Raw genomic sequence first — 26,986 nt, 5'->3', positions numbered from 1 at the left:
ATAAAAGTAATATAGGTATAAAAATAGAATTATATTCTGTTCAGTTTCTGGGTACAAAAATCTTCCATTTGTCCCCGGGAGTCTTATGCTCACATCATTCGTCAAAGTATGAAAGGTTCACAGGCCACTACTTGTTTAGTCAAGGCGTCATCTTGTTTTTGACCGCATGAAACGAAACCAATTCAGGTAGCATTTTTCTGTCAACACTACAATTCCATACTTCTGGTGGCAATGCAGTTTTAATCAGGTATGACTGGCATTATATTGAAGGGAAATACTAAGGATTTGTCTCGACTATGATAGATCAAACACGGTGATATTACAGAAATACAGGGCTTTTAGAGACAAATATAAAATCAGTAAGGAAGCAAGCTACAGAGAAATTCCTCGTAGACCTGAATTTTGTCTTCAACAATATGTTGCTCTGCCTCCTTGCATTTCTTTAGAGGTAACATTAATGATGTTGAAAATATTAAACGCTATAACCCTTCACTGTGTTCATGGAATATGTCGATGATAGATCTGAAATGTTTGAATTGTCCAACATCTTCGAAGTGGAAACAATTGACGTCTGTAGACTAATTTAGTAGTTATAAAAGGGAAATGTTTCTAGAAAGTTTCAATATTGATAATAGAATATACCACAGCATAAATAGAAGAAAATGTAGATAAAATACTTGAGCCGTATAAGGGTTGCATAAATGTCTGTTTATCAATGGTTAAAAGCAATCCTTAATGTTCAGAGTTTTTTTTTAGAATTAATCTGCACCATATTGTCCAAGATGAAAAACATCTAGTTTAGTTCAATTTCTAAAAGAAAAACATTATAAGATATATATGAAGAATCAGTTTAGCAGATCGACCTTTAATGATTGTGAATCTAGGCAAATAATACTAATTGATGTCTTTATTTTCAAAAATTTACAAATATAATGAAAGAATGAAATAAACATAGTCATTACTAGAATGTCCAACGGCAAATCCACGGTGACTTAATCAAATAGTTAGTGTGATTAGCTTTATCAATGTAGATATGGTATGACTGGTTGTATCTTTGTGGACATGAATTGACCGGTTGTATTGAATTTAATCAGAGTGATATAGATGGCAGAGCTAGGAGAGCCAGTTGGGTGTAATGAGACCTTAGGGTGACCATGGTAAATATTAAGACTATAGGTATATAGATTTCAGCACAAGGGGAGACCATTGGACGCAATTTGACCTTACTTCTAGAAAATCAGTTTTAGAGGATTAGTATCCACAGAACTGAAGACTTTTCAATGTTATTAGGAGCTGAAGAAAGGATAAGGGGTATGCAAAAATTTCAGAAATCTGGAGAAATTCAATATTATGATTACGAATTGGAAACAAATACTTCAAGTCAATAAAAACGAAGGCTTTAAAAATTATTCAGAGACGAGGAGAATTGTTGGGGTTTAGACAAGTCACAGTAAATCTGGAAGAATCAAACTTAGGAGAACAGTTTAAAAGGAGGACTTAAATGAATACAATGAAGACTTTTAAATAGTATTTGGAAGAAAAAAACATAGGGGTGTAAGGAAGTTTTTTTTTTTTTTTATTCAGAGAATTAAAGTTCTGAGTATAATTTAGGAAAAAATGTCCTGCATACGACAAAGGAAGGCTTCTAAATATTTTATTTCACAAATATCTGAATATATTAAACGATTTAATACTTGGATATAAAAACTTTACAGATTTAGTTTTTAAATCAATAACATAACGGCTTTTAAATAATATTAAGGGATGGTAAAAGGTAAAGGGGTGTATGCAGGCTGCTAGAATAGTTCAAGCTTAGTTTTTAAATTCTAGGAAAATTTGCTTGAAATTAATGAAAATGAAGTGAATTGCTTATGCCTTCCCTGCCTCCTTGTGGCTAGTTATCTTAATTCTTCTAAGTAGTGTAAAAAAAACAAAAGCATAAAATGCATGGTATTTCTGTATACCTTGAAATATACGATCGTAATTGTTTTTGGCAGAAAAAGCATAATCAGTTTGAAAACATTAGGAAACTAGGTGCTCGATTCTTGGGCTGAAGAATATCAAACTTTTAGAAAACTTTGAAATTTTCATCCGTTATGATTTGACCAATAGCATCTCTTTATAAGTGTTGATGAATAATTAAGGGTTTAAGTATATATAGTATATTGAAAATATAGCCACTCTTGCACTTATCTATTTTTAATAAAAACAGTGTTGAAATTTGACTTTATAATAAAGCCTATTAGATGAAACTATTAGAATTGACGATTTTTTAAAATAAGTATTGTAAATAAAAAAATCAGTTTTTATCATATAAAGTTAAATGAAAATCAATCGTTGGGTAATTTTTTTGAAAATAACAGATAATAGAAAATCAAAGGAATAAAGAACTGTTTTTGCCTATCTTTATAGGGACCCTATCTCCAACGGTGATCCTTCAAATCAAGCATTTCTTACTCACTTTGTATTTTTCATTAGAACATTCAAATATTGCAAGCTGTGTTGATTTTAGTACCTAGACTTCAAATAATAAGTTGTTACTTAAAAGCTGTTTCTCTAATAGTCGCTTAAATTCAATTGCTATTGTAATTTGTGTAACAAAGAAGCAATTTGCTACGGTCAATTTCTCATTTGGCTAAAATAAGGGAAGCCCGTATGTTTGTAGTTTCATTATTTATTTGTCTTAAAATACAATAGTCATTTATCATAGGATGCCCCTTGACCCCTCTCCTTCCCCAATGACTTCCCTTTGCTAAAGCCCAATTTCGCATCAGCCTGGTAAAACTTACTTTAAAAACTTATATATAATATTTACAAAGCCAAATGTACAAAGCCTAATATAATCATAATGTGCTACAGGCGTAAGGAAATTCAAGCATAATATACTTTAATCATGCTTTTAGAAGAATTATACTTTCAATACAAAACTGTGTCATATTTATATAACACAAAAACAAAAACTTTATCGAAACTGTCTCTCTGAACAGAATTGGCCAGAAGGTTTTCATCCATTTGTATTCTCAATTGAAATAACATTTAAAAGACATTTAAACTAGAACTCGAGAACTTAAATTGCAAAAATGAATTTTTGTTCGGATTTCAGACATCCAAGAAAATATATTTTTCCATGAGAAGATCGTCTATTGGTCCTTACCATATTCTAAAACTCTTTCCTAAAGTCTTCATAGTTATTTTAAGGACATATAAATCTAAAATATATCTTCTTGTAAAGCAGAATAAAAGTTAAAGGTAAGTTAAAGCAATGTAAAAGGAAAGGGCTACTTACTAGTTCTTGTTTAGAGCCTGGAACTGTTTGATTTTTGTAGACTTCAAAAATAGGTAAAGCAAACACCCGAGGTTTGCCAAAATGGAGATATGAATCATTTCGTTTCAGCATATCAAAAAAGTTAGGAATTATATTAGGACTTGGATACAACTCACTATCAGAAGAAAACACGTAGTATGTGGTTGCTGATTCTCGGGCCACATTTCTGAGAATATTCACGGGATACAATAATTTGTTTTTATTTCGGTAAGTTTGCTTTGTTGGGATAATCCAAGAAGCTGGTAACGAACAATTGGCCATTGGTAATTCTGTGTTTTCACTTTTGTCACCATGACCCATGACTTTTACAAAATTCTTTTCGTGAAATTTTAAAATTTCTGTTTGGTTTTCAAAGTAAGGGAGACCTTTCTGAGTTTTATGTAATTTAATAATACTCTTTGGCATGTGGCTGTTGTCAAAAACAAAATGAAATGTTACAAACTCCTTAATTTCTGAAACTGTACACTGTCTTAAGTAAGATATAATTTTAATTGCGTCGTAATAGTCAGAACTTGGGACATACACTGAGAAAGATATTGGACCCTGCCATCTCTGACTTAAATAAACCAAATTGTCCAAATAGCTTGTATCACCATGCGTTGTAAGCGTGATTGACTCATGACATTTGAATTGCTGTCTTGATTTTATATAGTTATACAAAACGTATTGTGAACCCCTTTGTCCATAGCGGAATGCAGAATTCTTTTCTTCACATGTGAATAGCAGTGTTGAATGTTTTTCACTATCATTAGCATATAAGCTTTTACTTAACACATGCAAAGCAACATAAGCTAAAAAACAAAAAAATAGAAGTATCAAAGCTCTTAAGGTAGTTGGTCGAGTCAAGGCTATAGACATTTTTGTCCGAAAAAACCTGAAAAATAACAAACTGTTACTTTGTAGTAAATATTAATTTGTTAAAAGAATGATATTTTTATTATTATGATAACTATACTTTTTAAATATCCTGTTGTGATATTCTTGGTACCAAACATGGCTGCACAAATGAAAAAGAATCTAAACAAATGAGAAAAAAGTAAATAGTAACATTACGTTTTGTTTTTCATCCCCCTCCTCACCATCTTACAGAAAAATAAACTAACTGTGACATTTATTAAAGAGTTGGACTAACTTAATTTTCATTCAACACTGATTTCCCTTTGTTAAAACAAACTTATCATTTTTCCGTGAGTTTTTCGGGAAGCGAGGTTAATTCCCTTCCCTTCTCCCTCCCAAGAAAAAAAAAATCATGAATTCAACCCAGAGACATTCTCCCCTACCTTCATGTTAAATTCCCTCGTAAAATTCCTTTCTCTGGAAAAACTTCTTCTGGAACATCCCTTCTAATAATTTCCAAAAGAAAATATTCCAAAATATAAAATTGAGGAGCCAAAAGAAAATTTCGAACCATTAAAATTCGATACTCTTAGGAATTATTAATAGTGTATAGCAACTGTTTAAACGGGCAGATGATCTTTTTAATGGTAGGGGGAAAGCCAGATGCCTAAAACAAGGTATTTTGAGCCTCAAATTGTCAAAATCTATATTTGCCTTCAAAGAAAAATAAGAGGTGATAACGGGAGGTATAGTAGGAATTAATGTCTCATCTTTTGCATTTGAAGCAAGTCTGATTTATATTGCTGCAAGATTCAACCCACCACTTATTACAGATAATTGTTTCTGACGTTTGAAGCATATTGGCCTTAGATCATTATTGGGCCCCAGATTGGTCTTTGAAACTTTGGAGGACGCTCGTTTGATAGGAAATTGAGTGTTCTATTGCCTCTCTCAGTAGTCAGAAAAGATTGGAAGGGAGCCAGCCATTGTCCGATGAAATTCCGTTCCATTCCATTAGTAGGACCTTAGGATATTAGATGAACATTTCGAACTTTCTATTTTGCTTGGAATAGCTTAAAATATTAATAAATATGAATAAAAGAATGATATAGCTCCCAATTTTCCCAGAATAAGGGCCGCAAGTAGTACTAACTGTCAATTCTACACAATTATATTTTATAATAGAAACAAAAAGAGGTACACTTGATCTAGGAAGTCCATTGGTGTGAAAATGTCAGGAATTACTCACTTGGTGAAAAAAATCATCACTATTTGGCTATGGGAACGGGGAGAGGCTAGAGACCTGAAGTTAAGCCACAAAAATTTGTCTGAACAATTTGAAAATCACGTCCGTAGGCCCTTAACCTAATGGGAATAATGTGCAAAAGAAATTAATAAAAAGATTGATTCTATTGATATTGGTTCCTCTTCTAATGAAGAAACCTCAAAAAAGTGCCAAATTTTTTCGATTGGCTTCAAACTTGCATGAAAGTTTTATGCTAAGGATACCCCTATGCAGAAATATTTTTAAAGTGAAATGAATATAATGCAGCAAAATTTATTAGATATTGTTTCACCTCAAAATAGAGCAGCAAAAAAGGGACTAGAGAGGAATTCAAACTTTTTCCTGTCAACATCAAATAATTGGGTTCATAGTGACAGTCCTATGGATTTCATGATGGTCGTAGGGGATTTACCACTGGAATTACTAGTCCCTAAAGACCTTATTACTAACGCCTGGGTCTTGCACAATACTATGGTACACCTGTATGTCACGCAAGACTATAAAATACCTTTTTTTTACGTAATATGGAATGTTTACATGTGTTAAGAATGACGTAATCTTGCATGAACTGTTAGATATACTGTGAACTACTTAATCTCGCATGACTTGCAAGAGTTTGGGTGTCCCTGGGGAGTCTCATTGTGTAACTCAGGACAGCACACAGGTGAGATGTTACTTAGCATTTTAAGATATATTTTCTTCAAGATTTTATTTTATTTTCAAAGTGCTTTTTTTTCTTCAAGACATTTTTACTAAAATTTCATTTTTTTTTCTTCGACATATATTTCTTCAAGATTTTTCCTCAGGAAATCTCTATAATCCAAAGATTTTTGTCCTCTTTTGGAATCGGGTTTAAGAGAAAAGATTTCCCTTCCAATGGAATATTTCCTTGGACAGCTGGACCAGCAAAATATTCCAAATATTTTTATTATTAAGCAACCTTCTAGCGGAAATGAATCGGTAACGCAATGGATTTTATATTTCCCATCTCTTGAATAATTCAAAAGAGGAAGAAAATTGATTAGTGAAAATTGCTTATATTTGACGTGCATCTGACTGTTACATTTTATTAATTTTCTAACGTGAGCTATTCAAATGGCCTTGTAAGACACATACTTCTTATTGTACATAGAAGTTTTACTAATAAAGAAATTTATAAAGATTATTGAACTATGTTATTCTTAGGGCGCTGAAATTTATATTATACAAGTACAAAAGAGATATTTTCAAATAGAAAGTTGTTCAATCAAGGATTGTCAACATAAATGCAGATAAATCCACCATAAGTATACCCACAACATCAGAAATATAATTTTGCACAAAAATTGCTACTTTTATTCAATGAATCTAGATCCATTGAGATGAGGGGTTGAGTTATTAGAGATAGATTCAAATGGGTAAAAGACATTTGACTTAATTCCATGTTTTTTCATGCTTTTTTGTAATATTGTCTGGCAATTACAAAACCTTTTAGCAAAAACTATTTATCCTGCTACATTTTCAGGCAATTTCAAACAAAAATAATCATTTACATTAGAATTGATTGCCTAAGCTTATGGCAAAATTCCCAATAATGATTTTTCTGATTTCTGGTGGCAAGAGAAAGAGAGAGTGATAGGGAGAGAGAGAGAGAAAAAAAAACACACACACAAACATACCAAATCATACACACTTTCAAACAAATACATACAAATAGAGACAGGCAAGCGCAAAGTCATACGCAAAAGCACAATTTACTAGACAAAAACACATATAAAAACACAGAGTAAGACAGACAAAAATACAAAGCTATACAATGAGACCACAAAACAGAGTAAGAAACACAGCCAAATTGAGAGAGAGACAAAAACACACACAAACGTACATAGTTAGACAAACAAACACACAAAGACAGACAAAGAGACAGGCAATGAAATAGTCAGACACACAGGCACGGTCAAGTTCAAGTTCTATTTATTTTCATAAGATAACAATTACAAAAACAATATCCCAAAGGGCTCAATGGCCCGTCAGAGAGAGAAAAACACATCCAAACAACCAAACACGAAAAATATAGGCAAAGAGACGCCTAAGAACATAGTTAGACAAACAGCCAGGGTGAAAGAGAGATAAAAACACACATAAACGCACAGAGTCAATCAAACAAACACAAAGAGATAGAGACAGGCAAATATAAAGAGTTAGACACACAAAAGCACAAAGATAGAAACAGATACGGGTAAACACAGAGGTAGGTTCACAAGCAAGGTGAGAATGAAAGAGATACAAAACAAACACAAATATATCGAGTCAGACACTCGATATATTTCTCTATATCGATATATATCAGACAAAGACAGAGACAACCGAGACACATAGTCAGATGCACAAACACATAAAGACAGACGAAGTAACGGGTAAACAGACTGTCAGACAAAAAGGCACGGTGTGTATGTGTGTGAGAGAGAGAGAGAGAGAGAGAGAGAGAGAGAGAGAGGGAGGGAGAAACAAATACAAACACACCAAGTCATACACACTTTCAAACAAATATAGACAAACAGAGATAGGCAAGCGCAAAGTCATACGCACAGGCAAGGTGAGAGGTAGAGACTAAATTACACACAAAAACACTGGGTCTGACACACGAACACACAAAGATAGACGGAGAGACGGGCAAACAGACGGTCAGACTTACGGGCACGGTGAAAGAGAGAGACAAAGATAGGCACAAAAACAAAGAGTCAGACACAAAAACATACAAAGACACTCACAAAGATAGGTAAACAAACAGTCTGGAACAAAGGAACGGTGAATGAGAACAAAACACACCCAAAAACACTGAGTCAAACACAGAAACATTCAAGGATCGACATTCAGAAAAGCAAATACACAGTTGGACAAACAAACACACACAAAAATAAACTTAAACAGGAAAATAGACAGAGTCAGGCACATAAATAAGCAAAGGTAGGCACAGAGATGAGGTAAATACATAGTTAGACACTCAGGAAGGGAGAACGAGAGACAAAAACACAGACAAACACGCACAGTCAGATACACTAAGACAGACAAGGAGTCAAGCAAACAGACAGTCAGGCACACAAGCTTGGTGAAAGAAAGAAAAAACACAAACACAAACAAACCGAGTCAGACACGATAACACACAAGGACTGACATATAGACTGGCAAAACACAGTTGGATATATAGGCATGATGAAAGAGAGAGAAAAAACACACTCGAAAATTCAGAGTCAGACAAACAAGAACACAAAGAAAGAGACAGGTAAACACGCAGTTAAACACACGGACACAGAGGGAGAGAGACAAAGACACACATTCACACACAGAATCAATCACACAAACACAAAAATACAGTCAAAGAGACAGGGAAATATAGCTAGACACAAGGGCAGAGTAAAAGACAGAGAGAGAAAAACACACACAAACTTACAGAGTCAGACACACATAAACACAAAGACACAGACAGGTAATTAAACAGAGTTAGAGACGAAAAATACTAGAAACAAAAGTGGGTAAAAATACAGTCAGGCTCAAAAGCAAGGTGAGACACAAAAAGATATATGAACAAACAAATACAAAGATTCTAACACACAAACACACAAGGATCGAAACATAGACAGGCAAACACAAAGTCATACAAAGACCGTGGCAAGCAAACACATAGTGTCGGACACAAAAACACACAAAGACATACAAGAATTCAGAAAAACAAGCAAACACACAAAGATAGAGACAGAAAAGCAGTCAGTCAGACACACAAAAGTGGTTAGAAAGAGACAAAAATACTTGCACAAACACAGAGAATCAGACAAACAAACACACAAAGACAGACGTAGAGAAAGGCAAACCCACAGACGCAAAAACTCACAAAGATAGACACAGAGACAGCTGAATACACAGTTAGACACATGGGCATGGCTAGAAAAGGAGAAAAACACACACAAACGCTCATTCAGGCACAAAAACAAAAATGTAAATTAAGGAGCCAGGCAACTGCATAGAGTCAAACATATAAACACACAAAGATAGTCAGAGAGAAGCATTAACGCGCAGTCAGACAAAAACGTATGGTGAAAGACACAGGAAAGCACACAGAAGCACAAAGAGTCACACTCACAAACACACCAAGTCATACTCACTTTCAAACAAATACAGACAAACAGAGACAAACAATCGCACAGTCATACTCACAGGTACGGTCAGAGGTAAAGATAAAATGCAATTTTAACATAGAGAGTCAGACACACAAAGAAACAAAGACAAACAAATAGATGGGTAAACAGTCAGTCAGACTTAAGGGCACGGAGAAAGGGAGAGACAAAGACAAACACAGAACACAGAGTCAGACCCAAAAACATACAATGACACACACAGAGAAAACCAAACATACAGTCAGACACACAGTCACGATGGGAGAGAGACAAAAACACAAACAAACACATCGAGTCAAAATAAACACGTAAAGACAAACACAGAGACAGGAAATTACACAGTCAGAAGCACAGGCACGGTGAGTGAAAGAAAAACACACAGTCAGACACACAAGCACGGTGAGCAAAATAAGAACACATCAAATCACACAGAGCCAGACACAAAAATATTCAAGGATCGACAAATAAACAGGCAATTACATAGTCGAACAGACAAACACACAATGAAACAAACATAGACAGGCAAATACACAGAGCTAAGCACATAAACACGCAAAGACAGGCACAGAGACGGTTTAAATACATAGTTAAACACACGGGCAGGCTGAGTGAGAGACAAAAACCCAGATAAACACATAAAGTCAGAGAGACAAAGCGACAAGCAAACAGTCGGTCAGGGACAGAGGCTTGGTGAGAGAGAGAAAACACACAAGCAAACACACAGAGTCAGAAACAAAAACACACAAGGACCGACCCACAAGCTGGCAAAACACAGTTGGATACATAAGCACGATGAAAGAGAGACAGAAAGCACACACGAACACACGGAGTCAGACAAACAATCAAACAAAGAAAGAGACAAGCAAACACAGAGTCAGGCACACAGGTATGGTGGGAGAGAGACAAAAAACACATAAGCGCACAGTCAATCACACAAACACAAAAAGACAGTCAAAGAGATAGGAAAAAACAGCCAGACACACAGGCAGACAAACAAACACAAACAAACAAAGATAGACACAGAGATAGGCAAGCACAAAGTCACATAAAGACAGTGAAAGGCAAACACATAGTGTTGGACAGAAAAACACAAAAAGACAGAAAAAGATTCAGAAAATAAACAAGCACACGAAGACAGAGACAGGCAAGTAGACGGTCGGACACACAAAAGTTGTTAGGGAGAGACAAAAGCAATCGCAAAAACATACAGAATCAGACAAACAAGCACACAAAGACAGACATAGAGACAGGTAAACAAACAGACACGCAAAATAACAAAGATAGACACAGAGACGGCTGAACGCATAGTTAGACACACGGGCACAGTGAAAGAGAGGGAGAAAAACACAAACAAATTCAGAAATAAAAAACAAACATTCAGTTACAGAACCAGGAAACCAGACAGATTCCAGACATACAAACATACAAAGATGGTCATAGAGAAGGTAAAACAAAAAGTCAGACACGAAGGCATGGTGGGAGAGACAGAAAAGTACACAAAAACACTCAAGTCAGGCACACAAAAAAACGAGGAAAGACACAGAGACGGGCGAAAACACAATCAGACAATGACAGAGACAGATGAACACTGAATCAGACACACAAACACATAAAACAGACACAGAGATAAGCAAACTTTCAAATACAGAGGCAGGCAAACACAGAGAGTCTAACACAAAAACACACAAAGAAAGACACAGAGATAGGCAAACAGAGAGTCGGACGCACATACGCCATGAGAGAGAGACAAATGCAAACGCACGGAGCAATGCGACAAATGCAATGCAACACAAATACATGACAGGCAAACAAAGAGAGTCGGATCCATAAAAAGACAAAGATAGAAACAGAGACGGGTAAACAGACAGTCAGACTCATAGACAAGGTAAGAGAGAGAGAAAAAGACAAAAACTACAAATACACAGAGACAGGCAAACTCATCGTCAGACAATGACAAAGACAGGCAAATACACAGAGTCAGACACACAAACCCACAAAGAAAAACACACAAAGTCAGACAAACAAACACACAACGACACAGACAGGCAAACAAACAGTCAGACACACAGGTACGGCGAGAGAAAGACAAAAGCACAAACAAGCAAAGAGAGTCAGAACCACAAAGGCAGAGACAGGCAAACACACAGAGTAAAAAACCCACAAACAGACACGAATAGTTACAGAGACGGGTGAAAACACAGTCAGACACACAGGCACCATGAAAGAGAGAATAGACAAACACACACAAACACACATAGTCAGACAAACAAACAAGCACATAAAGTAAGAGACAGGCAAAAAAAACTGAAGACATACAGGCACGATTAGAGAAACAGTAGCATCAACAAACAACAGAGCCAGCAATTCAAAGAAAGAGACAGGCAAACATACAAAGTCAAACACACAAGCAGACACAGATAGGGACGGAAACAGAGTACACAGTCAGATACAGAGGCAAGGTGAAAGAAAGAGACAAAAACACACAAAAACAAAGAGTCAGACACAAAAACAAACGAAGACAGAGACAGATACAGGCAAGCATATCAGATACACAGTCAGATACACAGTCACGGTGTAAGAGAGAGAGAGATAAAACACACATAAACATGTAGACCAAGACAAGCTAACATACAAAGACAGGCACAGAGACAGGCAAATACACACTCAAACAAAGGGGTATAAAGAGCAAGAGAGAAAATCACAAAATACATAGAGTCAGACACAAAAACACAAAAGGATAGACACAGAGAAAGGCAAACAGACAGTCAGACACACTGACACGGTAATAAAGAGACAAAAACTAACACCAACACACAGAGTTAGACAAACATAGATGCAAAGACGGATACAGAGACAGGAGAAATTACGGTGAGACACATTAAAAACGATGAGTGAGAGACAAAAACATTTACAAACACAAAGAGTCAGAGGCCAAACAAACAAAGTCAGACACAGAGACAGAAAAGCAAACAGTCTGACAAACAAACTTGGCTAGAGAGAGATAAAACACACAAAAATGGAGAATAAAACAAACAAACACACAAAGAAAGACAAGGAGTAGGCAACCACCCTGTCAAACACACAGAGTCAGACAAACAAACACAAAAAGAAAAATTCAGATACAAGCGAACCCACATTCAGACACACAAGCATGGTGAGAGACAGAAAAATACAAAAACTATATTGCAGACTCAGACAAATAAAAATACAAAGACAGACACAGAGACAGACAAACAAACACACAAGTACAATGAGCAAGAAACAAAACACAGGCAAACACAGAGTCAGACACAAAAACACAAAAAGACAGACACAGAAATATGCAAACAGGCATTCAGACACACAGACAAGGTGAGAGAGGGAGAGAGAGAGAGAGAGAGAGAGAGGGAGAGAGAGAGAGAGAGAGAGAGAGGGAGAGAGAGAGAGAGAGAGAGAGAGAGAGACAAAAACACAAACACACAAAAAAAGACATAGTGACAGGTAAACACAAATTCAGACGCAAAAGCATGGTTTGATAGAGAGGGAAAAAACACTCTAGGATCGAAACATAGACAGGCGAATGCACAATTGGATACACAACACATAAAAAGAAAGAATATAGACCTGCTAACACACAAAGTCAGGCACACAAACAAGCAAAGATAGGCGGAGAGATGGGTAAACACATAGTAAGGCACACAGCAACGTTGCGAGAGAGATATAAACACACATAAACACACGGAGTCAATAACACAAACACAAAGAGACAGTTACAGCGACAGGCAAACAAAATTAGACAAACAGGCATGGTGAGCAGGAAAAAGAAAAAACACACATAAACATACAGTCAGACACACAAACAAACAAGGACCAACACACAGACAGGCAAATACACAGTCGGATAAAAAGGCATGAGTCAGACAAAAAAACAAACAAAGAAAGAGACGGGTGAACACACAGTCAGACACACATACAAAATGAGAGAGATAGAGAGAGTGAGAGATTAAAACACTCATAGACAAACAGAGTGCGGCTCTGTGTGTTTATTTGTGTTTATGTCTCCCTCTAACCGTGGCCGTTTGTCTGACCTTGTGTCTATGTTTCTTTGTCCGACTTTGTGTGTTTGACTGTACGTTTCTCTGCTCTGTGTCTGTTTTAATATGTTTGTTTCTTTGACTGTTTGTTTATATCTTTCTCTCACCGTGTCTGTATGTCCGACTCTCAGTTTGGCTATCTGTTTTTTTGCGTATTTGTTTGTTTGTTTGACTCTAAATTTTATTTTTGTGTTTGAGTGTGTCTGATTCTGTGTGTTTTTCTGTGTCTGTTTTTGTCTGACTGTTTGTTTGCTTTCTCTTTGTATTTGTGTTTTTTTTTTGTCTGTCTGTCTGCCCGTCTCTCTCTCTCTCTCTCTCTATCTCTCTCCTCTATCTCTCTCTCTCTCTCTCTCTCTCTCTCTCTCTCTCTCTCTCTCTCTCTCTCTCTCTCTCTCTCTCTCTCTCTCTCTCTCTCTCTCTCTCTCTCTCTCTCTCTCTCTCTCACCTTGCCTTTAGTCTGATTGCGTATTTAACCGTCTCCATTTCTATCTTTGTGTTTTGTGTGTGTGACTCTGTGTCTGCCTGTCATGCCAATGTGTTTTTGTGTGTCTGGCTTTGTTTTTTTTTCTTTATCTTGCCCTCTATGTGTCCAACTGTCTGTTTGCCCATCTATGTGTCTTTCTATATGACTTTGCTTTTCTGACTATGTGTGTTTGCTTATCCTTGTTTTTGTCTTACTATTTGTTTGCTAGTGTGTGCATCTTTCCTTGTCTTTTGTGAGTCTCATTGACTATTTTTGTGTATTTTTCTAGCTTTCAACATGTCTATGAGACATGTCTATGAGTCTGACTGTGTGTTTACCCGTCTCTATTTCTATTGTTATGTGTTTAAATGTCTGACTCTGTGTGTCTGATTCTGTGTTTTTCTATGAGTATTTTTGTCTCTCTCTCTCTCTCTATCTCTCACAATATATGTGTGCCTGACTCTCTGCGTAACCTTCTCTATCTTTGTTTGTTTGTTTGTTTGTCTGACTCTGAGTCTTTGTCTTTGTGTGTTTGTTTTTTGACTCTTTATGTCTGCTTGTCTCTTTCTTTGTCTGACTTTGTGTTTCCTTGTCTCTTTGTCTGTCCTTGTGTGTTTGTGTGTTTTTAGGTGTTGTGTCTCATTCTCCCCCACCTTGCTTTTGAGCCTGACTGTGTGTTTACCTGTTTTGTGTTTATCTTTTTGTGTTTGTGGGTCTGACGTTGTGTGTTTGTGTGTCTTTCTGTCTCTCTCTCACCATGCCTGTGTTTCTCACTGTCTGTTTGCCTGTATCTGTATTTGTGTGATTGTTTGTTTGTCTGACTCTGTGTGTTTGCCTGTCTCGATATCTGTCTCTGTGTGTCTGACATTGTGTGTTTGCCTGTCTCGGTGTCTGTCTCTGTGTGTCTGACATTGTGTGTTTTTGTTAGTTTGTGTCTCTCTCTCTTTCTCTCTCTCTCTCTCTCTCTCTCTCTCTCTCTCTCTCTCTCTCTCTCTCACCTTGTTTTTGAGTCTGATTGTGCATTTAACCGTCTCCATTTATATTTTTGTGTTTCTGTGTGTCTGGCTCTGCATGTTTGCATGTCGCTTATTTTGTCTGACTTTGGGTTTACTTGTCTTTGTGTCTGTCCTTTTGTGTTTGTGTGTCCTTGGGGGTTGCGTCTCTTTATCCTATTTGTATTTGCTTGTCCTTGTCTTATTTTCTGTTTGTTCGTCTCTGTGTCTTTCCTTTTTGTGAGTCTGACTCTGAGTATTTTTGTGTATCTTTCTGGCTCTTAACATGTCTAAGAGTATGAGTCTGACTCTGTGTTTACCCGTGTCTGTTTCTATTGTTATGTGTTTAAATGTTAGAATCTGTGTGATTGCCTATCTGTGTGTCTGTTTTTGTCTGTTTATGTGTCTGATTGTGTTTGTTTCAGTGAGTGTTTTGTTTCTCTGTCATCACATATGTGTGTCTGACTGTCTGTTTGCCCTTCTTTATCTTTGTTTGTTCGTTTGTTTGTCTGACTTTGAGTCTTTGTCTTTGTGTGTTTGTGTGTTTGACTCTGTATGTTTGCTTCTTTCTTTCTTTGTCTGATGTTTGTATTTGCGTGTCTCTATGTCTGTCCTTGTTTGTTTGTGTGTCCTTGGATGTTGTGTCTTTCAACTGACGTTGTGTGTTTTTGTGTCTTTCTGTCTCTCTCTCACCATGCCTATGTGACTCACTGTGTGTTTGAGTGTATCTGTATTTGCGTGATTGTCTGTTTGTCTGACTCTGTGTGTTTGCCTGTCTCTGTGTCTGTCTTAGTGTGTCTGATTATGTGTGTTTGCCTGTCTTTGTGTCTGTCTTTGTGTGTCTGAAGTTGTATGTTTCTGTGTCCTTCTGTCTCTCTCTCTCTCACAATGCCTGTGTGTCTCACTGTGTGTTTGACTGCATCTGTATTTGTGTGATTATTTCTTTGTCTATCTCCCTCTTTCTCTCACACTCTCTGTGCCTTTCTATCTCTCTCTCTTTCTCTCTCTCTCGTGTTCTCTCCACTTTGTGTTCATGCATGTCTCTGTTTCTGCGTTTGTGTGTTTGCGTTTCTGACTCTCTTTGTTTGTGTGTTTTTGTCATTTTCTCTCCGAGTGTTCTTATGTCTGAGTGTTTGTTTATCCGTCTCTTCGTCTATCTATACGTGTTTGTCCTTCTGTCTCTTTTTGTTTGCCTGTCTTTGTGTTTTTTGTCTGATTATGTGTTTTTTGTATAGTCTTGTCTCTCTCTCACCATACCTGTGTTTCTGAGTGTGTTTTACCAGTTTTTGCGACTATATGCCTGTGTTTGTGTGTCTAGCTCTGTTTGTTTGCTTTTATTTGTCTTTATGTGTCTGATTTTGTTTGTTTTTATTTTTTTCTGTCCCTCTCACCTTGCATGTGTAACTGATTGTTCGTTTGCCTATCTCTGTCCTTGTGGTTTTTTTTTTGTTGGACAATGTGTGTTTGTATTTTTTATTTCTCTCTCTCTCTCACCGAGCTTCTGTTTGTAACTGTCTGATTGCCTATTTCTGTGTGTGTTTGTGAGTGTCTGGCTCTCTGACTTTGTATTTGTGTTTATTTTATCTCTCTCTCTTTGTACCTCTTTGACTGACTGTATATCTATCAGTGTTTCCGTCTGATTTTGTGTGTTTTTGTGTCTGACGCTGTTTGTTCGTGTGTTTTTCTCTCTCTCAAGCTGTTTTTCTGTGTCTGACTGTGTGTTTACCCTTGTCTGTGTCTATCTTAGTATTTTCGTCCTCTGTGTGTTTTTCTGTCTCTGTGTCTGTCTTTTTTTGTCTTTATTTCCAGCTCGACTTGTTTGGGTGTGTTTCTGTTTCTCTCTCAGCGTGCCTGTGTGCCTGACTTCCTGCTTGCCTCTCTTTGTCTATGTGTACTTTTTTTATGTCTGACTTTGTGTATTTGTATTTGTTTTCTCCCTCTCTCAGCGTGCCTTTGTCTTTGACTGCTTTTGTATGTCTGTGTAACTGTCTTTCCGTGTTTGTTTGTGTCTTTTATGACTTACTCTGTGTTTTTAATGATCTGTGTGTCTGTCTTTGTGTGTTTTACTCTGTTTGTTTGTGTATATATTGTATCTCATTCTCTCTCACTGTGTCTGTGTGTTTACCCGTATTTGTGTCTAATTAAATGTTGTGAATCTGACTATGTCTCTCTCTCTCTCTCTCTCTCTCTCTCTCTCTCTCTCTCTCTCTCTCTCCTCCTTCTCTCCCTATCTCACCGGTACACACTGACTTTATTTTTCTGTCCCTCTGACTGTCTTTGTGTGTCTAACTCTTTGTTTCTGTTTTTATTTCTGTCTCTCAAAGGGCCTGTATGTCAGACTGTGTGTTTTCCTTCTCTATGTCAATCTTCGTTTGTCTGACTCTCCGTGTTTGTTTGTGGTTTTCTCTCAGTTTCTCACCTTGTCTGTGTGTCTGAATGTTTGTTTAACTGTCTCTATGTCTATCTTTTCTTTGTTTTTGTATATGACTTTGTGTTTGGCCGTCTCTCGGTCTATCTGTGTGTGTAAGAGTTTGTGTATGTATTTTTCTCTCTCTCTGACCCTGACTGTGAGTCTGACTGTATGTTTAACTCTCTGTCTTTGTGTCTTTATCTGACTCCTTGTCTTTGTGTGTTTATCTGACTCCGTGTTTTTGTGTGTTCTTTCTGTCTCAATCGGCTTTTGTGTCTGGAGCTGTGTATTTGCCGGTCTCTGTGTCTTTCTTTGTATGCTTGTGTTTCTGACTCTGTGTTTTTGTGTTTTTTTTGTATCTCTCTTACCATGACTGTATTTATGACTTGTTTTTGCCTGTTTCTGTGTTTTGTTTGTTTGCCTCTTTGTGTGTGTTTTGTCTCTCTCCCTAACTGTGCCTATGCGCCTGACTGGCCTTGTGTTGGTCTTTTAATGTTTTGTTGCCTGATTCTAATATTTCTGTTGTTTTTATCTCTCTCTAACCTTGCCTTTGTGTCTGATTCTGTTTTTAGCCGTCTCTTTATCTATCTTTTCTGTCTTTTACTCGTCTGTGTGACGATGTTTGTGTGTTAGTATGTCGGACTATGTGTGTTTATAAATGTATTTGCCTCCCTTTCTCTCACCTTGCCTTTGTCATCGGGACTGTTTGTCTGACTTTGTGATTGCCTGGCTCTGTGTCGGTCCTTGTGTGTTTGTGTGTCTGACTTTGCGTGTTTGTGTGTGTTTTTCTCTCTGTCTCACCAAGCCTGTGTGTTTACCAGTTTTAGTGCGAATCGCTACGTGTTTCTTGGACTTACTATGTACTTTTGCCTGTGTCTGTCTTTGTGTATTCGTTTACCTGACTCGGTGAGTTTGTATGTGTTTTTCGCTCTCCGTCTCACTGTGCCTCTGTGTCAGACATTGTTTCTGTTTTTTGGTCTTCATTGAGATTTGAAACTGCAAATACTTTTTCTTGGATATAATCTTATTCATTGGGTAAGACAATTGTTACTCCCCGGCTGGTCATTCAAGGAGTTAGTATCTCGCTGAAATTAACCGTGCTAAACCTGTTTTACATCAGATTATTGTGGATAGCAAGGAATAATCTAACGTAATTCAATCTAGATTGTAATTATTGATTTATTTGATGATAGCAAGCGTGAGCAAAAGGGATTTTGAGGACTTCGAAGTTAGCATTATTGCCTAGGTGGCAAAACTGGATAAACTCAATATTATTTTGGCAAACCAAAACGAATTGTCTCTGAAGTTTGCGAGTTTGAAAGCTGATATTGAAGTCATAAAATCAAGTGGACTATAACGTGGCAATACGATTCGTGAAGTTAAAAACCAACTGAGCTAACATAATTTTTTCAGTGGGTTACTGTCGAAAGAACTTTTGCTAATAGAATTAAAAAGTAAAAGAAAAAATCTCATCATTTATAGTCTACGAAACGAAAAGGATAATTAAATCCTGGAATCTAACATGATATATTGGAACAGTGACACTGTCGAAATTTCTAGCTCCATTTCCATTGACAATTTGCATTGACTGGGGTCGAAAAAAAATTTAATATTAAAAATAGGTAAGGCTCATCGAAAACTGCGACGTTAAAATCAGTTTTCTCTGCCTTAGCAACGACAAAGACGTGAAATTAATTATGCGTAATGAGGGGAAGCTTGGAGGTTCAGGGGCTCACCTTGTGTCTGATCTTTCTCCAAAACTTAACGATATCAGGAACGGCCTTCATGCTGAGGCGGAAGGTCTGCAAGAAGCTGAAAAATATGAGTCCTCTATGATCAAACAAAAAGCAGCAGATATATGGTAAGAAGTACTTCACCTGAACTCTGAAGGGTTGGTCAAATACAATGACCATTATGAAGCTTTACAGTTAACAGTGAACTTTGTTAATGACTGTAAGGATTATTTAAAATGACTATTATTCCTTTTTTATTGATATTAAGTGGCAACGGTGGAAAGTTTTTTTAAATGGGGTTTTGTCGAGATAAATGGTGGTGTTTGATGTTAGTATGGGTGATATTCAATCTGGTATTGGTTATCAACATGCACACCGTGTTCTTTCTTCCACCCTTAAGAATAGCATGGCTGAGGGGTCACCGCTTTATACATGTACTTTGGACCTTTCTAAAGCTTTTGACAGTTTAGTTCACAGTCAGGCTTTTACTTCCATTTTTAATAACGGTGTAAATCTTTCAGTCATTTTTCTTCTTCATTTATGGTATGAGAACTATTTCTTCCAAGTTAATAAATCTGGATCTTCGTTTGTCTGTTATTCTCGGGGTGTCAAACAGGGAGGGATTTTATCACCTAGTATATTCAAAATGTGCATTTCTGGTATTTTAGATGAAATTAGATCAGATTATTTTATTGGACACTCAGATGTTTCATATCTTGCTTATGCGGATGATCTTCTACTTTTTTTAAAAAATAAGCAAGGTATGTCGTTAATATTCTCAAAAGTTTCACATCTATTTTCTAAAATTGGTCTTTCTCTTAATGTTGAGAAATGTGAATTTCTAGTTTTTAATGGTCTGACTTCCTCTAATGCTCCCTTAGCTTGTTGCGGTTTTTCTATACCACTCGTTTCCGCCTTTTGTAGGTTGGGTATTACTGTTACTAATTCAATTTCTTACCTATGGCAGTGCACTGTTCGTGATGTTCGATAGAAAATTCAAATGGACTACTCTAAGATAGTTGCTAATCGAGGGAGGCATAATAGACGTGCATTGGGTAGGTTATATGCTAAATTCTGTGATCATTCTGTCCTTTATCTTTTTGGTCTTTATCCCCTTCTAAAGAAAAATAATGTTAATCAGATTTAGACTGTTTATTTCAGATATTGTAAATTTTTACTTTATCTCCTCCCATGGTATAGCAATGGTAAGATAATCCGTAAGTTTGATGTCCCTGATATAAGTGCAAAAATGGTCTTACTGGACGGAAGGCTGTCGGAATCAACTTTTTATTGTTTATCCCTAATCATCCTTTGGTCCATCGGTTTGCTTAATCACATTGTAGCGTAGTTTTTTTTTTATTTGTCGCGTATTTTACTTAAAGTTTATTTTATTTTCTCTCTTTTTTTCGTTATTTCGCAAGTGCCATAACGTGTTATGATGTGGGTTATAAATAAATTATTATTATTATTAAATCAATAAGTGGCGAAAAATATTTTTTCCTTTTTTTCTGGTCGTCATCATGGTTTGTTAAAAATTAAATACGATCCGACCGTAATTATCATGGTCCGTGTTTTGCGGTTTTTTTTTTTTTGTCTTCTCTTTCGTTCTGTTTGTATTTTATCATAGATGTAGATCAGGTTCTTAAATGTACTACAGTATTCATCACATCCATTTATTATTTTTCGTTTCTTTGCCTTTTATCCTGCAACACTTTAGGCTGTGTCCAGCAATTATTTATCTACTAAGAATTAATGTCTAAATTTATAGATGGTGGGAATAAGCTTGGCAGGCTAGAGGCTAATCCACTTGACCTTAAACACATGCAAGCGAATGATTTAAAGAAAGACGATTTCGTTAATATGGATAAATCTATGGTGGCTCTCCCCCAAAATAAATATATTAACGATAAGGATGTAGATCATGTAGGCTACTCCAGGCTCATTTTAGACAAGATTTTGGAATTGTCATGGTCTTATGAGTAAAATTGATTTTCTATCAGCGTTTCTTTCCAGTCATTGTGTTTTGTTTATTGGGGTGTTTGAAAAATTTCTTAATGTAATATTTCTTCTTCAGTCCAAATTGACGGTTATAATTTCCTTGGAAAATCACGAGTATCAAAAATAAAGGAGGAATTGGATGTTATGTACGTATGACATTGATTCGTGAAAACTAACAGATTTTGATGACTTATATGAGGAACGGAAATTTAAATTTTTAATTTTACAACTGAAAATACATAATGAGAATTGTACGTGTTGCGTTTGTTATAAGTCCCCTCATGTATCACCGTACTACTGTCGTAATACTAACACAGCATTTCCATATTATTCTCCACCCTAGAGAAATTCCCACTTCCATTTTCTCGACGTTAAAAAACCATCGGATTCGATATCTCATGATATTTTAATGTATAAGTTGGATCATTACGCTATAAGAGGGCCAGAAAAATCCCTAATAGTATCTTATATTAAGGGTTGTTCTCACTATATTGATGGAGGTGATGTTTTATCCGAAACAACTCATCAATTTAATACCGTAATTCACCTGCGAGAGTCAATACTTGGTCCCCAAATTTTCTTTATTTATGTGAATGACCTGAACAATTTAATGAAAATTTGTGGTATAAATTTACAATTTGTGAATGACACTGTGTGTACTGTCTCAGGGAAAGATTTGAGCTGTTTGAAAGTTGCATTGAAAGCAACTTTCAACTATCATCGATTGTGTCTTGAGTCAAATTACCTAGCTCTTAACATCGATAAAATAAAATTCTTAGTTTTATCGCGATGTAACGGTGCAGTTCCTGAGCTTCAACTAATTGAATCAAGTGACTTTAAAAAAAGATTTCACAAGTAGCAGCTATGCTATACCTTAAATGCGTCCATGACTCTATCTATCATGGAAGCCCTATATATATAATCTCCGGATGAAATTGGATATAAATATAGGAATAAAACAAAATCTCAGATCATCCTTTCCCTTTGAAGCAATGAGATCACTTTATTATGCAATTATTCATTCTCATTTAATGTTTTCATCACTTCTTTACCTTAACACATTTAGTTGTCCTATTATACAACTTCAGAGGCAACAGAACAAAGCTTTAAGGGTCTTTAAGATTTACCTGCCTTCCCCAATTTTATATCCAGTGAAGTCGTCAATAAATTTTCTGTATTACTTCCTTAATATCCTTCCTTTAAGACATTTTGTCACTGTTGAATTTATCTTCTTCAAACTGAGGCATGACCGTGGTTTGTTTCCCTCGTTTTTTCGTTCGTCGAGTCTTTTCCCATTTGAAAGTATGGAGCACGGACATTTAACTAGAAACTTTAATAGTTTGTATTAGCCAAGAATAATAAATGAAAGGTCGAAATTCTCCCTTCGAAACTCGGTAATTATGTTTGGTAATATTTATACGTCTGAATTGGATGCTTCAAAATAAATTCAAACAACCAAACAAAAACTTAAATTAATGTTGATATTTTGAAATATGTGAACTGTTGCTAGTTAATGTGGATCGCCTTTGGGATGTTAAGTTTGTTCCCATTTTATCTGGTTTTTGATGTTACTATTATTTTTTTCTATGATTATTTCACTGACGTTTCAACCGGGGTGTTTTTGACCGGGCAATAACGGGAGAATATGTTAAATTATACTTGTATGAATGGCATGTAGTGAAGTGTGGATGTTGTATTTATTTAAAAAAGTCATTCCATCCCGTTCATTACAAATTTGTCTTCTCAGCCGGGCTCTGGATCTCTTGTTGTTTATTCTATTATTTAAAGAACCTGAGCCTGAACTGTTTCTTTTTCCGTTATTGTGCGTTTATTTTTCTGATTTTGTGATTTTTCTTGTATTTTTGTCTCTTTTTCATAGTGTCAGTGTTTATGACTGTGTGTTTTCCCTTCTCTCTGTGTGTCCTTGTGTGATTGTGTACCGGACTCTGTTTATTAATATCTATTTCTGTTTATTTTTGTCTCTTTCTCACCCTACCTGTGTATTTGAGTGTCTGTTTTCTCATCTCTGTGTCTATCTTTGTGTGTTTATTTTGTCCAACTCTATCTGTATTTTTATCTGTACCGTGCCTGTTTGTTTGCCTGTTCTTGTGGCTGTCTTTGGGTGTTTGTTTGCCTGACTCTGTATGTTTTTGTGTGATTTCATCTCTCACTCATTGTGTCTATGCACCGTAGATGTTGCTATTATCGCACCGTCTTCTTCCCTCCAATATTTAGGTCTTCCGTACGGCCGAGATAAGAAAACTATAAGAACTCTTTGCCTTGATACCCTTGTGTCTAACCTGCGAGTGAGCTATGATAAACTAGCCCCACTGAAGTATCTTACAATCGGCAAATTTTGGTTAGGATTTACACAGCAGTAGTATTACCACATGTTTTCTACCTTTTTCTGCTTTCGGGATGGTTGACAGAAACAGAGACACTAAAAGTTAGATCCGCATACTGTAGATATTTGAAGTTTTTAATACACATACCGCTATTCGAGAGAAACTCATTTCTTTTGAATAAGTATCAAATACCAGATCCCTGTGAAGCAGTGGCAGAACAGAAAAATAATGCTAGAAAAGGATGCCCTTGAGCACCTTTGTGATTTCCTATCGTTCCACGTTATATACGAGCTATGAATGCATATAGTGAATGTAATCTAATCGTTTAATCTTGAAGTATTGTTTTTTGCCTTTTCTTTTTCCATTTTATTTATTTTTTTCTTTATACTCTGCTATGTTGTTGTTCTGATGGTAGGCTTAAATAAACTATCGATCTATCTATTTATAGTGTGCCATTAGAATTGCCAGAAAGTTTAAATCAATAAAGAATAATGAAAAACAAAAATAGGTCATCTGTCGTTTACTCCCTTAAATTTGCCTCTAATAACTCACCCCCCTTCTCATTGGACCTATATTTTATGATTAAAATTAATGGTTTTTGTTCACCATTTTATTTTTGATGGTGTGGATATACTTATGGCAATTTTCTCTGCTTCTATGTTGACAATCCTAAAATGAACGATTTTCCAGACTAAAATTTCTGTTTTGTACCAGTATAATATAAATTTCAGTACCCTAATAAAAATTAGGTTCAATAATGTTTTTATATATGTTTATTCATAAAAAATGTATAAAACGTGTAAGCCATGAAGAAAATTACTTTAGAAAATTACAATAATGTGACAGGCAGGTCCACGTCAACTCCAAGAAAATTCCAATAATTAATTTTCTCCCTCTATGAGAATTATTCAGGAGACAGGAAACATACAAACCATAACGTTAGCGAGTCATCTTTACTAGAGGATATTTCAAGAATGAAATCATTAGAAATATTTTTCAGATGTCCAAGGCACCGTTTCATTGTGGGAAATCTCTGGTCTTATATTCGATTGCTAAAGTGGGCAAAAATCTTTGGATTATAGAGCTTCCCCGAGGGAGCAATCTTGAAGAAAATGTCTCAAGAAAATAAAATCTTGAAAAAATGCCTTGAAGAAAATAAACACCTTGATAAAAAAATTAAATCTTGAAGTAATCTACATCATTGTAAGTACTGTGTAACATCCCACGTGTACGCCGTCCTCAGTTAAAACCAAGGAATCCCCAAGGACCTTCTGAGCTCTGTCCAATCATGAAAGATTACGTCATTCTCAACATTGACTAACATTCTGTATTTCGTAAAAAAGGGTTTACTGTAGTATTAGGTGACAAACAGGTGTACTATAGTATTGTACAAGAGCCAGGTGCGCTTGATAATTTCTTGAAGGGTTAGTTGCTCTAATGGTATACCCCTTGTGGCTGTCATGAAATACATAGAGCTGTTAAATCTGTGGTGATTTTAAATCTTGCAATGAAGTTCAATTGATTGAAAATTTAAGGGATTTCTTTTACGTTTCGGAAGCAAAAAGTTAATGGAGGGTAATCAGGATCCCATTTAGCTTACTTTTTGTTATTTAGTTCCTGCTCTAACCCTTATGATATCGAGTCAAGTTACGAATCACATGTTTCACTATAAAAATTTCCAATTTTATAACAATTTTGCAGTTGGGATTAATATTAACCCCATTAACCTAATTTTAAAATTTAGCTTAGCCTGCTATGACAAGTAAACCAAAAAAGAGAAGAGTAAAGAATTTCTGATAAAATTTAAATATGAAAACAAAAATACTACAAGACATTTCACCGCACATATTCTGCCTATATTTTGAATCACCTGCGAAATTATCTGAAATTTCTTCTTTTCTTTATAATTTTAATTTCTAATACTTTCTCTGTGAATATACAATTTTTTTTGTTAGGAAAATTTTTTACAAGGAGGAGGAAATTATTCAGAGTAGTTCCATACAGGGTATTTTTCTCAAGCGAAGATTTTCGGTTTTTTTTGTGATTTCCATGGGGGAATTTTAAAAGGTGGTTAATTTTCCATGGAGATATTTTCACAGAGAGAGTTTTTCACAGGGGAGTTTTTCAAGTTGAGATTTTCGGTGAAATGGATTTTTAGGGGGAGATAATTATCTTGAAAATTTTTCTGTCGGAGGGAGGGGGATATTTTCAGGGATAATTATCCCTTGACTGTTTTTCTGATGCCTGAAATATTACTGGGACATTATCATCTAATATTATGTCAAATCTGAAAGTTATGATTAAAATTTGTAATAAATTTATGGCAGAATTGCCAGTTGGGATCTTAAGTTGTCATTACCATCAATTATTTTTATATTGAACTGTAAATAATCATAAACTCAAGTACTAAAAAAAATAATATACAAACATGTGAACTACAGACTACGGAGTCAAATTTGCAAATTTTCTTGGTAGACAATCTTATTTGTGAATAATACAAAATAGAGCAATATGAAAATTTGTATGTCTGTAAACCAAATTTCAAGGAATTTATAAGTAAGTTTTTAAAGTTTTTAAGTCAGTTACTCTCCTTTCTTACTTCAATCTAGATGTTTTATTCCTTTTATTTTAAACTATTGCGTAAGCATTTTATAAAATAAAAACATGGTTTATACAAAAGAGACTGTTCTTTCATCTCCAGGAGAGCCAGTAGCTCTGTGTAATTTGGCTACACTTACCAACACCTTTACCAAATACAACTAAATAAACACGAATATTAGAAGAAGAAGAATAGACGGTTAACATAAAATTAAGTTCTTAAAAAAAGAGAAAAATCATTAGTATCTATCAGTAAAATCCCATAGATGTTAGTGATGAAAAATCATAATGATACAGATATAGGTGCTCCTTAAACTCAAAGATTCAATTGTCTCCCTCAAACAGGTATCCCTGGTACCTGCAAACGCTAGGACACCCATTCCTAACATTTGGTTGTCAATCTTAAATGTCATGATTCATTTTCGACAAAACAAACACTAATATAAATTTCAACGCCCATAGAGCGACTTTTAAAAAAAATTAAAGTTCATGATTATAGAATAGTTCATTGTAAATTCAAAATAGGGCTAATTTTCATAATAATGTCTTACTTCTTTCCTTGGATAGCTCATCAATTTAAAAGATTGATAAAATAATCGTTAATCAGGCTCCAATTCAAGTTTGATTTAATCTCACACTTTATTCAAGTAGTAAGTTTTAATATGGCTCTTTTATTTTCTACAAAATTTCCTTTGTTGATACTTTTTATAAATGAATTTTATATAATGTTAGGTCATAGAGAAGCTTTTGCATGAGAATTTGCACCCTTACACACA

The 26,986-nt window shown here is 35.6% G+C and overlaps 1 protein-coding gene across 1 annotated transcript in view; it reads right to left on the bottom strand.

Moving 5' to 3' along the window:
- LOC136033330 (beta-1,4-glucuronyltransferase 1-like) overlaps positions 1–4,183 on the bottom strand; it is a 34,862-nt gene extending 30,679 nt beyond the window's left edge. Inside the window, exon 1 of the mRNA XM_065714123.1 lies at positions 3,287–4,183. Coding sequence (XP_065570195.1) covers positions 3,287–4,183 — 897 coding nt within the window. The remainder of the gene's footprint in view (positions 1–3,286) is intronic.
- Between the last annotated feature and the right edge of the window lie 22,803 nt (positions 4,184–26,986).

The sequence above is a fragment of the Artemia franciscana genome, chromosome 11, assembly GCF_032884065.1.
Source record: "Artemia franciscana chromosome 11, ASM3288406v1, whole genome shotgun sequence".
Lineage (NCBI taxonomy): Eukaryota > Metazoa > Arthropoda > Branchiopoda > Anostraca > Artemiidae > Artemia > Artemia franciscana.
The sequence above is the reverse complement of the archived record's forward strand: the minus strand, read 5'-3'. Positions and strand labels throughout refer to the sequence as shown.